The sequence below is a fragment of the Gavia stellata genome, chromosome 12 (assembly GCF_030936135.1).
Source record: "Gavia stellata isolate bGavSte3 chromosome 12, bGavSte3.hap2, whole genome shotgun sequence".
Classification (NCBI taxonomy): domain Eukaryota; kingdom Metazoa; phylum Chordata; class Aves; order Gaviiformes; family Gaviidae; genus Gavia; species Gavia stellata.
This window is the reverse complement of record NC_082605.1, coordinates 9,186,664-9,202,806: the sequence shown is the minus strand read 5'-3', so window position 1 is coordinate 9,202,806 and position 16,143 is coordinate 9,186,664. Positions and strand designations below refer to the sequence as shown.

The 16,143-nt window shown below is 42.8% G+C and overlaps 2 protein-coding genes across 2 annotated transcripts in view; one reads left to right on the top strand and one right to left on the bottom strand.

Moving 5' to 3' along the window:
* The window catches only part of FANCD2 (FA complementation group D2), a 53,300-nt gene extending 43,959 nt beyond the window's left edge, over positions 1–9,341 (bottom strand). Inside the window, exons 1-8 of the mRNA XM_059823470.1 lie at positions 9,275–9,341; positions 8,345–8,479; positions 7,662–7,729; positions 6,677–6,780; positions 6,057–6,120; positions 4,918–4,970; positions 2,342–2,420; positions 1,482–1,606 (exon numbers count right to left, since the gene is read on the bottom strand). Coding sequence (XP_059679453.1) covers positions 1,482–1,606; positions 2,342–2,420; positions 4,918–4,970; positions 6,057–6,120; positions 6,677–6,780; positions 7,662–7,729; positions 8,345–8,479; positions 9,275–9,341 — 695 coding nt within the window. The remainder of the gene's footprint in view (positions 1–1,481; positions 1,607–2,341; positions 2,421–4,917; positions 4,971–6,056; positions 6,121–6,676; positions 6,781–7,661; positions 7,730–8,344; positions 8,480–9,274) is intronic.
* Positions 9,342–10,510: 1,169 nt separating this feature from the next.
* Positions 10,511–15,908, top strand: EMC3 (ER membrane protein complex subunit 3). Its single transcript, XM_059823295.1, has 8 exons — positions 10,511–10,692; positions 10,892–10,949; positions 11,749–11,842; positions 12,567–12,671; positions 13,339–13,420; positions 13,572–13,651; positions 14,268–14,350; positions 15,667–15,908. Exons 1-8 carry the CDS (start codon positions 10,538–10,540, stop codon positions 15,793–15,795), a joined length of 786 nt encoding a protein of 261 aa, XP_059679278.1. The 5' UTR covers positions 10,511–10,537; the 3' UTR covers positions 15,796–15,908.
* Positions 15,909–16,143: the final 235 nt, after the last annotated feature.

The window sequence follows — 16,143 nt, the reverse complement described above, 5'->3', positions numbered from 1 at the left end:
TACCTTCTCTAGCCATGCTTCTGTCCCGTGGATGTACCATCAGCAAAGCGTAATTGAGATTGGCACCAAAGCCAGGGATTGAATCTGTCTCATGTGTGACCTCTCCCCTAGTCACAGTATTTGCTCTAATAATTGCAAACATGTAATGAAAGGCACAACGGGCCCAACCAGATATCTGTTTAATTCGGCATCCTTTTACCAGCACTGGTCAATAGGGAACAAGCAGACTAAGAATTGGACAAGCATTTACAAATGCTTCCTATATAAACTGGTCTGGCTTCCAGCAAGCCGTGGTTTGGCACCTTCTTGACTAAGGGACTGCAGCTGTGTTTAACAGCCTCACGGACTTTCCCAAAATTCATCTAATCATTCTTGGCTGCCATCTAAGTTTCTATGAACTTTCTCTAGCAAGAAGTTCTACTTGAATTGCATTAGTTGAAAAACACATCATTTTCAGCTTCCTGGTAATTCTATTTATGCTCCCTAATTCATTACAACAAGCAACAGGTACTTTTCCACATCAGAAACGGGTAGAGACTATTAAGAATATGGAAATAAATATGCCTTGCTGATACTGTTTAGATTCTCAGCTTTGAAAAAAATACAGGTAGAGAAAACAGAAGTCTGAGGAGTTTGATTAGCATAAAAAATTTAATTGTGTGGGGCTTTTTTTATCTAGGAGCTGAGACAGCAAACGGAGAAGGGAAACAAAAAGCTACAATTACTTTTGAGAGGGCAGAAGAACAGGATGCACCACTTGCAGGTGTAGGCTGAAATAACAACCACAGGTGTGAAAAGGTAATTAGCAAGGGCATAAACGTAAGTGATCTGTGTAATGATAAAAATTAGAAACACTGATGTGGATAATTAAATATAGGCTAAGACTGCTGAAAATTATTGTGTAAAATGAATACACTATAAAAAAAGACAGATGTAAGGGCTAGCTTAAGGTAGTGCTCTCTGGGAGGATAGCTATTGGTATTAGTCCCCATGTTCTTTGGGTCAGTAAACATGCTTGAGAAACGTATACAAAATAGCCAAAAAGTTCTGCTTCATGCACACATTTATTGGGTTTTTATTAATAAAAACAGTGTTGACCTTTACTGTAGCAGAATCCAAGCCAAATCAAAAGCTGTCTATAGTGATATCCAAGTGACTGATCACAGACTGATCCAGCAAAAGTAATGAGTACTTAACTGGATTCTACCTGTGCTGTATCCAGGTAGTCAACAGTTTAATAATTTTTTAGATAAAAGCACTTTTAGAGCATTTAGACCTCCCTTTAAGAGCACAACAGCACAAATGAAATGTGCTAAGCCAGTGCTAGCTGTCCCTCAAAGTTACTGTCAACAGAAATCACTGTTGTCCTACTACTTCAGTTAGTTCTGGTGCAACCTGCATTAATTGCTAAGTGCAAGGGAAAAAAAAAAAACCAACACAACAACAAAAAACCCCGAACCCCACAACAGAATCATCTGTACCTGAGCTCTCTGGCAACTTCACTTTGCTGGGAATCCTCCAGGATCTCAGGTAAACTGGTGATAATATCATGCTGGATTGGTACCGGAGAGACACTAACCATCTGCATTAACTTCTTGACGAGATCCTGCAGACAGGAGGAACACTTGTAAAATGCATGAGCCTTACCGTAAGCAAGCAGTTCATTAGCATGGCAACAATATTATGCATGTAAGATCACCCAGTAAGTCATTTGTCTGGACTTACGCCAACTGCCCCTTAACTCATTGTCCTGTTGAAGTCGTGAATCATAGCATAGACTTTTACGGAAGAATGGTATTTTACAGGTAGGCTATAACTATCTTGGTGAGCAACAGAAAGTGGGAAACACAACAGAAGTGTCTCAGTGTTTAGAATGACTTCCTGATTCAGTTAATTCTGGGACTCTAGTACAAAGTAACCCACAGAGACTGACGGACTTAGGGAAAGAAGGAAAAGAACCACCAAAGCAGGAACAGGGAATTCATCCCCAGATGCTTGCAAGTATTCAATATCTCTTGTCAAAATTAAACAAGAGGGGATTGTAACTTCCTGCCAGCAACAGCTTTAAAATGGGGTCACCCAAGTGGATACATACATACAGATATGAATTTATGAAAAAGGAGACTTAGAGAAAGGAAAGAAGAAAAACAGTAAAAGGGGATGTTCAAAAGTCACTGAAGGCAATCATAATAAACCAGAAAGAATTAAATCTCTCATTCAGCATGTGAATATGAAAACAACATCAGTTCTCATTAACACAATAAATGATCTCATCCCACCTGAGAGGCATTCCAAAGTTGACTGAAAAAAACACACATGTGATTGTACCATCAGTACGCACCTGGCTGTCAAGAAGCCTGTCAAGCCATTTAAATTGATTGACAATGAGCCGGGGAAAATTTGTTCCAAAGGTACCCACACTAGAACAGCAGAAAAAGTGAAACACAGGTTAGTCAGACCTACAGACAGACTCAAAAGCTTTGCTGCTGGTCAGCAAGAGCATGAGATGCAATTCAAATTAACCCACCAGCTAAATCATATTATGAAATATCATTAATACCCCGACAGATTTGAACACCGTCTAGGAAGAACCCTACTTCTTACTTGCTATACACACAAAGCAGGGATAGTGCCAGCCTGTTTCAATACACCACCGCCAACATCCTAAGGTATGGCACAAAAATCAAAGTGTACAACATGACCTTACTTCAGATCTCCTGAGCTACTGTAGGAGTGACTACACTAGCTTAGGCTAAGTCTCCTTTGAGCCCAGTATCCCCCTCCCCAGCTGTAGTATTAGATGCTTTTGGATAAGTTTTGGGTAACAGGCATTCACAGAGCAATCTTTTCACAGAGTTTCCACTCAGACTCCAACAATAAGCAGTTTAGCAAAACCTCCAAGGCAGAAGCAGGTACCCAGTCCATCATGCCTGCTATCCAGCAGTACATTTATCCTCCATTAATTTCCCTAAGCCTTATAAAAAAGAAAAAAGCCACAACTGTGTATAATTTCTGACCTCTGCGTTCTGCAGTACTGAATTTGACAGAGTACTTATACATAATCTGAAGAAGTACTTCTGCTTTTTTTGTTTGCTGCCTTCCGTAGTTATAAACAGTAGTTAAACCTTCCTCAATTACCTTTTCTAAATCTTTCTTGCTTTTACAGATATCTGTCATCTCTCTGCCAGTCATCTCCTTTGAAGGCAGGCAGAATTCCATTTTATTTAGAATACGTTTCCCTACTTACACAGAAACTGTTCTACTATATTTTTGTGACAGCCTGACCAGAAGTGCATGCAACATTCAAAATGTGATTGTACCATGCATTTACAGTGACATGATGTTTTCCATTTTGTTCCCAATTCCTTCCCTAATATTCTGTTTGCTGCTTTGACTACTGCTAAGCATGGAACTGATACTAAAAATAAGAAACAAAAAGAAGCACCCATACAAGATGCTTTTTCTCAATGAAAACACCAAGTTTGACATTGTATTTATACAATCAGGATTATTTTTAGTGGGATTTTTTAAGAAAACAAGGTTTATGGAGCTCTACTATCTAAGATACCCTCCCTTTTCTGTAACTTCTGGTCACACTGGTCTGTGAGCACATGTTTATTAATAAATCGGCTGTTGCCACATCGCCGGGATAAACCAAGTTCTCCCTACCCTTTCTACAGTAAATCAATATATCTAATGTCCTCTGTCCAGGCATCCACTGGCAATGTAGATGTCTGATAAGTCTATGCTTTTACGTGAGATTTGGGAGAAATTGGCTGTCAGCACAGGTGTGGTTACAGACTAGCTGTAATGAACATTGTTTCTTGTCCCATAATTAAACAAAACAAAAACCAGTAGGAAGTCCACTGAAAAAACTCTATTGTTCTTCACAATCAGTTTTAGATTAGATTATCCTGGAAATTGTTACCATAAATTGTTACCACACTTAATTTCCTTTTTCATTTATGAACACGCTGAACAACCCAGATCTCCGTGGGACCATCCTCCTTCTACTGCAAAATGGACCACTTTTTTTTTTTTTTTCCCATTTTTAACAGGACACTAATACACAGAAAAAACTTCACTGTTCTTACAGTTTGATAGGAGACAAATGTAACAACATCCATTTTTAAGACTTACTAAAGGGTTCACAGCACAATTAACAGCTTATCACTTTTACAGCCAAGATCCTTTAGAATTCTTGGGTGAAAAAATTCAGCCCTTGTGACTGTATTAAACCCTCCTCTAACAAGATTTCAGTCCGAGACAATTCCTCAGACTCAACCTCTGTACAGCATTTGTATCCTGCTTGATGTTCTGCACTGAAACAAATACTGTATCAGGAACAGCCTCAGCTTCTTTCTATCCCTTGACCTGCACCACTAACTCTGTCACAAGCACCCAGGGCACCAGAAAGAGAGCTTAAGTGTTCAAGTCTTGCCTCTGTTGCGCCTCAAGATCTCTCACTCTGCTATGATGTTCTACATTCAAAAACCAACAGATGCTTTTTCTATTTTCCTTGTTTGAACACAATCTATATTTTAAACAGGAGGTCTGTTTGCATCTAGCAGCCTCCTAAAACTCTGCCAGCCACTTTCATCTTTTTTTAAGTAATGAGACACTCCATAGTCCCTCTGCTGAAATACTTCCAAAGCTTGTGCCAGTAGCTACAAAAAGCATAATGAATCATGAGGCATGTCTGTATTTCAGCTTCTATAAATTAGTCTTCTGCTTTATGCACCCACAAGTTTAAAGTCATGGTACCTCACAGATAATTTTACACATGTATGAAGAAAAAAACATCAGTGTAAACACCCATTCAGGTAAATTTGAAGTAACAGTTAATGTCAAACAGCTGGTGATTGTCCAAAAGAAGAAATTTCATTTCAAGGCAGAGAGAAGACAGTCTATACTCACATGTCAAAAAAGAATTCGGGGATCTTTTCCAACAACAGTGTTATGACTGCAGGCTAGAAGAAAGGCAAAAAGACAGTGTTAGGATGATGATTTACGGCTTGTGCCGTGGCATTGCCACCAAAATTGATCTTTCACAAAAGATGAAATATGCACAGAGAATAAAAGATTCATAAGGACAAATGAGAAATCTGTACAAGAAATCTCTTCCCTAATGCCAGAAAGGAGGCATACAGCCTGCAAAATGAAAACCACAAATGCTGAGAGTGGTATAAACTATCAACATAATCTAACAGAAGCAGAGCATACAATGCCGCTGGGCCAAATGAAGCTGTCTTTCTCAGACCCAGCTGAGTTGCTTTTCACCACATAGGAATCTAAAGCATCAACTTTAAATAAGTATGGAAACAGTGCCCACACGCTTTTCCCATTCCCTTTGCAAGTCTTATTCTTCCCCCCTTTAATCCTGGCCCAAATGCAATTCTAAAAATGTATTTAAGACAAGAACATCTTTTAATTAAAAGAGGATTTAAATCCACAGCTGCTCTAAGGTTCCCCATGCCTTGGTGAGGTATCTGTCACCTTCAGCTCCATTTACATCTTGATGCAACTTGTATACAACTTAACAGAACTTGTTCTTGCCAACCGGTTGCTCAGGGTCTTGCCCATTTTTAAACACCTCCAAGATTCAAATTCCTCCAATAATGGAGTTTCCATCACGTCTCTAGCCTACCTGTTTTAGCACTTAAGGAAAACATTCTCCACAGTGGAGGTGGTTATATCCTACCAGAATTTCCCATGGTTGACCTCAGCCATCATCTCTAATCCTGCCCCTGTTCACATTTGAGAAGAGCCTGGCTCTGTTTTCTCTACACCATGCAACTAGATATTGGAAGAGCACAAGATCTCCCTTAATCTTCTCTTCTTGACTGAACAAACCCAGTTCCCCCATCTCTTCTTGTATTCCATGTGCTTCAGGCCCTGAGCATCTTTGTGTCCCTAAAGAAACAAGAAATTGGACACTATTCCAGATGCAGCTTCATCTACCTCACAACCAGTTCTATTAATACTCTACTTACGCAAGCAAAAGGATCCCTAAATAAATCAACACCACTGTAAAGAGCAAACTAAGGTGCCCATACCTGTAAGATCTTAATTCCAAGAAGCAGTTTAATGAGGCTTTCACAATATGAGTGCACCAGAGTCCTGCAAGATGAAAGATTCCACTACAGTTGTAACAAAAACATGTTAGGAGAACAGGCTGTAACTCTTTCCATTACTGTTTTTTTTTTAAGAAAACCACTTACAAAGACTTAGGGTAACGTATGGTAACAACAGACATACAAAGAAAATATTTAAAACTGCATTTTAGCTCTGAACGAGCTTACTCTCAACACAAATAGCGTGAGCTGGAAATGCAAAAGTCTCTGCGGTTAAGCTGTATCTCCTGGAAAAATTGTCAAAAAACAGTTGACCTTCACCAGCCTTGTCAAATTTTTTTCCCCAGTATTTGGTTCTTGCCATAAAATGCCATGGAGCCCAACACATGCCACGCGCAGGTAGGAAATTCTGTGACTTACCACTTTAAACTTACTGCTATTAAATAGCAACCTATTACACTAGCCACTTTTGCATAAGAAACAAGTCCTGTTGTGCATCAGCTGGAGGTATGGCCTTTCCCTCCACTCTGCTCAATGCTACATGACATTTAAATAGAGATGGGCTCTGACTGAAGGGGAAGACAAAATACACTTTCTCTGACCTCGACCCCTCAGTCCGTATGGGAGTGCATGGCAAGAGACAGTTCTTGAACTGGTTTCTGTCCTTGATATGAGATTCCAAGCCGCTGATAAATTGCTTCACAACCTGCAAAGCAGAGAGAAGTTATCCACTTCCTGAAAAAACACCCTGATCAACTGCTGTCTTTTAGGATGCTCTTTGTGAGCAGATGATGAGAACAGGGAAGAGCTAGCCAGGGAACTGCAGACAGACAGAAATTGTGATGGAAGGAAAGCTGGATAATAAATGAACTCTAGTCTAAACCATTTCCAGAAGGAAACATCAGTTGTTCTACAAAATAACTCTAAAGCAACAGTCTCACATTTCACTTTGATTTAAAAGGGCTTTGCCTTTCTTCCTGTTCAGCTGAGACAGCAACATTCAATGTGACAAGAGCTGCACCCAAAAAAATATTTGCAGGATTCAAATCACTAGCCTCAGGACTTTGACACTGGGCTGTTGACTGGAGAGGAGCACCACATTGTGGCAGTTTTAACGCTGCCAGCTCCCAGCCAACACAAAACCAAACACATCTTCCACTAGAAAGTTAAGCAAATTGTTTTTCTCCCTTAAGAGTCTTTGTCTATTGAATAACATTCCCAATTAATTACTTCGACAGGGCAAGATGGTGGAAGTGCAGCACTTTTGCTTGGAATTATGCAAAAACAAACCTGGAGCATGCACAACAAGGCTGGTTTGACAGAGGCACATGGTGGTCATCTCTGTCTGACCGTTCAGACATAACAGCTGAGAAGAGACAGATACAGCAGAAGGACAATGGGACCAAAAGGCTGGGAGAGCAACATTGAGAGAATTAAGAGAGTCTGGACCACAGAAATCCAAGATAAGCTACCGTGTTGCATACTTTTGTACGGGACTAGCAGGGACAGGCAGCTGCATTTGCATCTTTTGCTACGCAGCCAGCAGTTTTACAGCTGGCTCCTGCCAAAGCACAGTCCGTTACTTACGCCTGGGTAAGTCGGGTGCTTCTCCAGGGCCAGGCAGAGCTTCTTCTGGAAAGCCATTTGATCTACAGCTAAGGAGAAAGTTTAAAAAGAAAATAAAGAACCAGACACATTTTATCGATACGACATCATAACAACAGGTACACTAAGTACAAGCTCTCAGGCCCATCCACTGATACTTCTGCGCTTGCTCTTTTGAGAATTCCCGTTAGCAAAAGCCTGAGTGGTATCACCGCTTGTGCTTTCTCCAGTCTGGGCTGAGAGTAGCTAATAGCATTAAAAGGCTTAATACACAAATTCCTGAAAGCTTGTCTGAGCTGAAAGGCAACATGACATGTTCATTCTCCTGTTTCAGAGCTCCTGCCTCTGTAACTCAATACTGTAATCACAGATGCAGTCTAATCTTACTCCATACACCTCCAATAATCTTTCAGATTGCTTTTGACTTAGCATATATGCACCCAAAAAGCTGTTATAATGAGTTTAGGTGATGCACTGAATTCAGCAGGAACTGTGCAATTCAAGAGGTATATAACAAACAAGAGGTCAGATGAAGGTTTGCTTGAACTTTGGAACAAGCTGTCTCAAGCATTTTAGCTGTGCAAGTAAAACGCATCTTTACTTTGTACCAGTCATCTTTGCAGGTTTTCAGATACAAGCAGAGAGAGCAAGCGTTAAACCCATACCTATTTCATTCTGTCCCTCCCCAGCTTTCAGTATAATTCCTGACGTTCTAAGGAGCTCTTCAAACACTCCCTCATTCTCTACTCCACCATGGGCAGCGGCCTTTTCCTTATCAGAAATCCGCGACTTCTTTGTTTCTGAGAAAACAAGACAAGCTACACCAAATATACTCTGCAATAAAAATAGAAAGGATCCTTCATATAAACAACTAATTCAAAATTTACCTTCTAGTAAGAAGTTAGAGGAACACAGGAATACACTTATGAGACCAGACCAACAAACTGTACTGCTATTTGACAGCAGTCATTAGCCGACTCAGATGCCAATGCACAGATCCTGTAAAGCAGTTACCCCTACAGCATGACACCAGAAGGAAACATTTCTTACTCACCCCTTTTAGTGATCCATAACCAAAGACAGTTAAGATATACCTTCAGTGGCTTACTCCCATGGCAGACATACCCACTGACAGATTATGAGTAACAATAGAGCACATACTTTCCTCTGGCCTGAAAAGCACAAATTTAATATACATCCTCCCACCGGACGTGTCTCTTAGGTATCCACCCATCTGCTAAAGCAAAAAGTAACTCTCTTCCCTCCAGCTACGCAGAGGGATTTATATAGATTTATATAGATTGATTTATAGATATCAGTTTTGATCAAATGTGATTAATCTGTAGGCTCTGAAGGCAGTGAAGCTCAAGATGATAAACACTGATCAAAGGTATGAGAACAGAAGGACTGAGAAAAGATATGGCACTGCTTTTAGCATTGTTGTTTTATTGTGATTTTAAAAAGTGTTTAAAGATCAACAGGGTCATTAACAATTAGCATTATCAAAATTGTCATTTTGGCCTTCTCCCTGCCTGGGAGCCGCTGCCTCTACCAATAGGTCTCCATTCTCCGTAAGATTATACCTGAGCACCTACTCGGCAAGTCTGTCTTGCAGCTCTCTCCAGAAGCATCAGGTTTTGACAATTTCCTTTTTGAAACCATGGTAACAAAACCTTTGTTGTGGCCTATAAAAACGCAGGAAAAAGACAAGTGAGCAAAGGAGACATGACTTTAATTCAGGGTTTTTTTTAAGCAAATCTAGAATGTATTAGTGATTAGTGAAGGGAAACGCTCCAGAGATTGAAATTGCTCAAAGGAAGGCAGATTGCCTGGTTAACCAGTATCACACGTTTTTCTGCTGTACAGGTTGAGATTTTAGAGTTTGTCATATTTAAATAGCATAATACATCACTTTTTCTAAAATTCAATTCCTCATAAAACAAGGCTTAGCTTTGCTTTCAGACAAAGTAAATGGCAAGTTAAACTGAGTAACTAAGAGGTCTCGGATGGTATCCACTGATCTAAACTTGTGATCCTCTCCCCATGCCCAGACAAAGCCACAAAGGATTAGCAACTTAGTATTCATGAGCCCAGCCCCGTTGGCCGACCCCGTCAATTAAAAACAAAAGGTGTGATGAGCCTTTAGCAGCTCTCCCGGGCCCGAGGGGCAGGCTGGCAGGCCAGAGAAGAGTGCTCACTCCCGGGGAGTCCTCTCTTTATTACAGCCATTCCCAAGTGCTTGGGAATTTCTGTGGCAGCCAACTTACCTCACCTGACCCTTTATAGGGCAGTATGGGGTACAAAAAAGTCTCATCACCTTTAGCTCGGTTGTCTCCGTTTCCTCAGCCAGGAGAGCCAGCTGGATCCCGAGACCAGGCCAGCGTTTCAGCAGGCGGTCAAGTTTTATAAGCCGGTTTTACGCTCTTAATAACAAACCGCCAGATTTAGCCCAAACGCGGCTCAGAGACGCCGTCCCAAGGCAGACCGGCCCCGGAAAGCATCGCCAGGGCGGGCTGGCCCGCCTGCGGGGCACGCTCCTCCGCCGAGGGCCCCTCACCTGGGCTGCGAGCAGCACGGCGGCCTCCGCCTTCAGGGCCCCGCCGGAGCCGGGGCGCGGCGGGCGCGCTGACCCAGGGGCGGGCGCGCTGCGGGACCCGCCGCCCCCCGCGCCGGTCCCCGCCGCCCCTCAGGACGCGACGGAGCCGCCGCTGGCGCTCGAGCTTCCCGCCACCGGCGCGCGGTGACGTCCTTCCGGCGGCGGCGGAAGGGCCGGGCCCGGAAGCGGAAGCGAAGCCGGGGCCTGGGGCGGCCCGGGGGCGGCCGGAGCCGGGTCCGGGTCCGGTAGCGGTACCGCCACGATGAGCGAGCCCGAGCTGCTGCTGGACTCCAACATCCGGCTGTGGGTGGTGCTGCCCATTGTCTTCATCACCTTCTTCGTGGGCATGATCCGGCACTACGTCTCCATCCTCCTCCAGAGCGACAAGAGGCTCACGCAGGAGCAGGTGTCCGACAGGTCAGGGCCGCCGCCGGGGCCCCCCTCGGCCCGGGCCCCGCCTCGGCCGCGGAGGACGTGGCGCCGCCGCCTCGCATCTGCCTTTCCCTGGGTTCCCCCGTCCCGGCTCGGCTCGTCCCCGCCCGCCGGCCGGGGAGGGCAGCGGCAGGCCCGCTCCCGCCTGCGGCCGTGCCGCTGACGCGACATGTCTCTTTTCCAGCCAAGTCCTGATTCGGAGCAGAGTCCTTCGGGAAAATGGAAAATACATTCCAAAACAGGTACGGAGCTGCGTGAATGGCTTTAGGCTTTACAAAGAGGAAAACTCGGAAACGAGCACAAAGCGAGAAGTTCTCTTAGTGGAGCGCCATGGTCGGATATCGGACAGCTTCTGCACAAGTGCCCGTGGGGTCAGACAGTCTGTCTGGGTCTCCCCAAGCCCAGGCACTTCTAGAAGTGCGGTCGGTGGCAGATGCTTAGGAAACCTGGACACAAGACCACTGTACGTGTCTTTTCCCTGACATTAATGTTAGCTTCCACTACTTGGTGTTCCAGCGGCATGCTAAAATGAAGTCTGCGTCCAAACCATTGTGTTTAATATCTGCCAGCAAATAGACAGGGATTTAATAAGAGCTTGGGATAGCGAGGGAGTCATACAATGTCAGCTGTAATGTTTGCTGAACTAAAAATCAGTTGCTCGTATTGGCTCAGTTGCTGCCAAATACGTATATTGTAAGGAAGTCAGCTGGGGGGAATGAAAATGTCCGATGTACCAGTATCAGTACTGAACCAGCAAGAACTTTGCACAAAGCACTTAAAAGTGCTTTAATTAATGTGGATTCTTCTTCAGAGAATTCTTAGAATTATTTTAAGAGTTTCAGAAAGACAGAGAGCTGGTACTCTGGGTGCAAGGAAACAGAAAACTGAGGAGCTTTGGAGCACACAGGCAGTGAAGTACCTCTCCGAGAAAGAAGGATGTGTTACGAAAGAGCTTATAAGAAGTCTGCATGTCTGAGCAAGAGATAATGCTTCTGTCCTTTCATTTTTTATGGTGTTGGCATTGGTTCTTTTTGTTTTCAGTCTTTCCTGACCCGGAAATATTTTTTTAATAACCCAGAGGATGGATTTTTTAAGAAAACGAAAAGAAAGGTAGTGCCTCCTTCACCAATGACAGGTATGTTAAGGTACCATAAATATAGCCAGGCAGAAAAACTGTAATTTTCTGCCAAGGTAGGAAGGTGAATCAACTTCACAAAGAGCTCAGTGAATGTGAGGGAGGGGGTGGGACTGTGCAGCTGGGTACTGGGGAGGAGCGGGGGGCAAGATCCCTCCCTTTGGTAGCAACATGTTTTGTCACTTCATTTTGCTTAACTTCAACGCCCAGCTACCTGCAGCGTCTCACGAGATCACAGCCACCTCAGTGTTGCCAGAAATGGGAAGTCCTGCTCTCACTCATGTCCTTTTGTCATTTTTTTGCACCAGCTCCTGCAGGACCTTCTCTAAACTGATTTAACTTATTTATGTGGCCAAAGACCTCAGCAGCAAATTAGCTGGATAGCTCATTGTCCCTTTTCTAGCTAAATCAGCTTGCAGAGGGGTCAAGCAAATTCAGCGATCTGGAGCAAGGGATGGGGTCAAAGACAGACAAAGCAGCTGGGGTCAGACACAGCAGAGAACACAACACCCTTTCGGCAGTCACCACCACTCTGGCTGCTCATCTCATTTTTCAAAGTATTTTACAACAGTGGAAAATTATAGATATGGGATAGATCGTAGGATAAGACTGTTCTCTCTCATACAGTTTCTTAATTAAAATAGCTGACCTTGGTGAAGTAAAATAATGTCGTTTCCCTTTATTGCAATACACTGCTACTTTACAACAAATCTATAATTTGCAGATCCTACCATGTTGACAGATATGATGAAAGGGAATGTAACCAATGTTCTGCCTATGATCCTCATCGGTGGTTGGATCAACATGACGTTTTCGGGATTTGTCACAAGTAAGTGTCTGGAATAACAGCGCATGGGTCTGGCCATGTTTCTGATATTAACCTTGAGGTTCTGGGCTGCGTCAAAGATTTGCCTCTCTACCTGAACGCAGTTGATTGGAAGCAGTGTGAATTTGGCTTGTGGCACTGATTTGCTTGCCCCATACCAAAGGAGGGAAAATTATTTTCAGAGTACCGGTCATGGTCACAAAGAAAATAGCTCATGTATTCAGGAACAATTGTAGTGGCAAAACCAATATTTAAATTTATTAAAACTGCCTAAACTTCAAGTTGATACAGTGGATTTTTCCTCTGAGCCTGTCCAGAGAGTTGGTTACTGCATAATGCAGGGTGTATGCATCAAAAATACTTCCTTAAATGCACAGTTCTGGGTTTTTTTTTCTTACTGTTTTATGTGATAACTGTTTCCTGAACAGAAGACATTCCCCATCACAGTCACTGAAACAATACCTGTGATGGTTTGGCCATGTGATTTCCAGAAAGTCTTTTCATAGTAAAATAAATACAGAACTACAGCTTTTTCAAAAGTGCATGTTAACTTGTTATTGTACACATTGCATTCAGACTACATTAGATTTCATAGAAGAAGCTTTGCCATTTGCTTTGCAAAGACGTAGTGTCACTTTGTGAAACTGGGCTTTTTTTTTTTATTCTGCAGCAAAGGTCCCATTTCCTCTGACGCTGCGTTTTAAACCAATGTTGCAGCAGGGAATTGAACTGCTCACTTTAGATGCATCCTGGTAAGCCTGTGTCCTCAGCAAGCAAGGTCAAATATTCACTTGGAAAATTTTGAATGTGTTAATAACCCTTGAACGGTCTGTGCGTGCTTCTGAAATGAGCTCACAAGCCAGCTTCGAACTGAAATCAACCATGCTTGTTCTGATTTATCAGGGTGAGCTCTGCTTCCTGGTACTTCTTGAATGTGTTTGGACTCAGAAGCATTTATACACTCATCCTGGGCCAAGATAATGGTAAGACACTGTCATTTCTGTGCAAGAGCTGGCTTCACCTTCCATGGGATGACTTCTGAGGGAGGCTGGGGAAGGATTTCTAAATTTCCAGCCAAAAAGCTCTTGAAAGCCTCTCTCACTTCTGTGGTTACTATCCACTGGCCAGGTTTGACATCACCTGTAGCAAGTACCCAAATCTTCTGCACCAGCCATTGGCTAGCTGCTCATACACTTCCATGGAAATTAACCCAGGCTTTCTTTCCCATCAAACTGGTGTGCAGAAGTTTTGCTCTCAGACTTGCTTTTATTTCTAGCAATTATGAGTCTTTAAGGAAAGCTGCAAAGATTTCTCAATGTTAGATGTACAGCAGGACAGATTCCTCTTCTGGGGGTATTGGGAATGTAGAAGACCCTATTTTCCTCAATTTGTCTGCATATTTTATGTAAATTTAGCTAAGATGTAGGGGGTGGGAACAAGACATCTTGTGAGAACTCTTTCTGGCACATTAGTATTGCATTCTGTGTGTTTCTGCAACTTTCTAGTCTACAGCTAGAAAGCAGCCTGGTGGCACTGTGCTCCAAGAAATGCTATTTAAATTACACAAATAAAAATCAACCTCTCATTTCTCTTTTGCAGCTGCAGATCAGTCTAGGGTGATGCAAGAACAAATGACAGGGGCAGCAATGGCCATGCCAGCAGATACTAACAAAGCCTTTAAGGTACAGTATTCCCACCTGCATTCCTGTTTGCTGTGAACTTACAGGATTGTAAGCTATATGTAACTTGGCCTCTCCCTGCGTCAAGTAAGGGAATTGCTCTGGATTCCTGTTCCTAAAATTAGAGCTGACAACTGATGAAGGGTATGGAAGTTGCCCTGGGTCTGGCAGAGCCCTAATACCCTAAAGTAAACCTGATTAGTTAGTCATTCCTGGTACAAGAGCTGAATTCATGTGCCATCTGCTGCTTTTACAGAGGAAGACTTTTTCTTTCCCTTGAGATCTAGTTCCAAAGCAGAAGCTGGCTCCCAAAAAGTTGTGTTAATAGTGCAGCTGAGCACAAGTCCAGCAGGCACATGATGGAACTTGGGTGAGAAAGTAAGCGAGTTAGCTCAAGAAAATCTGTCAGGATTTGACTGTGTCTTGGAAGTTCTCCTAAGCAGTCTACATAGGCACTTGCTTACTAGATCGCCTCCACCTTTCACAACCTTAGTTTATGCATGAAGGGAAAGTCCTGGTTTCTGGGTTTATGCACTATAGTAGAGATTTACCCACACAGAGCCTGCTACCTGGGAAGTCAGGATGGTCTGCTCCTGCAGTTTCTTGTATTCGGTATCCTTCCTGGTTAAAAAAACCCCACATCGCCCCGCCAGAGGCTCAGCCAGGGACGCGGATGGCTGCAGTTTGCAGCTCTGCTGGAACAGTGACTGTTCTGGAGCAACACTTACAGACTAAAAGGAGAAGGGATTTGTGTTCAGAGGTGGTGGAAAATGAGTAGATCATTCTCATATTTAGGATGAAATTCTATTCTTACATCTTATGTCTTGGGCTGCTATGAACACGTGGCTTAATGAATTAATAAACTCTGCAGCTCCAGGGGACTTGTTGGTTGGAGAACAGTCTAGGGAGGCATATCAAGTGTGTGATCAGTTGCAAAACTCTTGGCCTGTAAATGTGTTTTTATCAGATGTCTCTGAAGTAAAGAATTAACTAACCACAAAGCACTTGACCCCCCAGAACAGAATTGGCTGTGTTTCTAGAGAGAGCTGTTTTAGAAATGGACTATTCCAGAAGGTTAGAGGGTTTTCAAAAAGTAGATACTATAAGTTTTCTAATTTTTGTGAGGTACTTATATTGACCAACTATCTAATACCCAATTAACGTAAAACCCTGATTTCAGAGAGTTGACTGGATTGCGAGGTTTTTAATAGAACTTAGGTTTTGTTGCAGTTTTTAAAGTAAGCACTGCTTTGCATAGTTCTTGTCTAACTAATACTGTGTTGCTTTCCTTTCTCTACCTCTGTTTATTATCAATGCAGACGGAATGGGAAGCTTTAGAATTGACTGATCATCAATGGGCCTTAGAAGATGTAGAAGAAGAGCTCATGGCAAAAGACCTCCATTTTGAAGGCATGTTTAAGGAAGAACTTCAGACCTCCATCTTCTGAATTTGAAAATATGCTTTTGTCTCTTCTTGTAAAAGTAATTTGAAAAGAAATCTGTTACTTAAAACTCTATAATGTATTTTAGCAAAGCTGAGAATAAAAGAAAAACACCATGTTCAGAACTGCGGTTACCTAACTTTGATTTGAGCCCTAGGATGGAGCATTTTGTATTTGAGCCAAAGGCTCTCGGTGTGGGTTTCTAGCTGGAGTTCTTTCTCTTCCTGGGAAATGTGCGCTGGAGAAAAGACCTAACATTTCTAGTACTAGTACACAAAGAGCAAGCTGGCTGGAGTTAAGGAACATAAAACTTCATGAGACTGAAAAAGTACAAGTAGTGCCCATGTTTCTGGT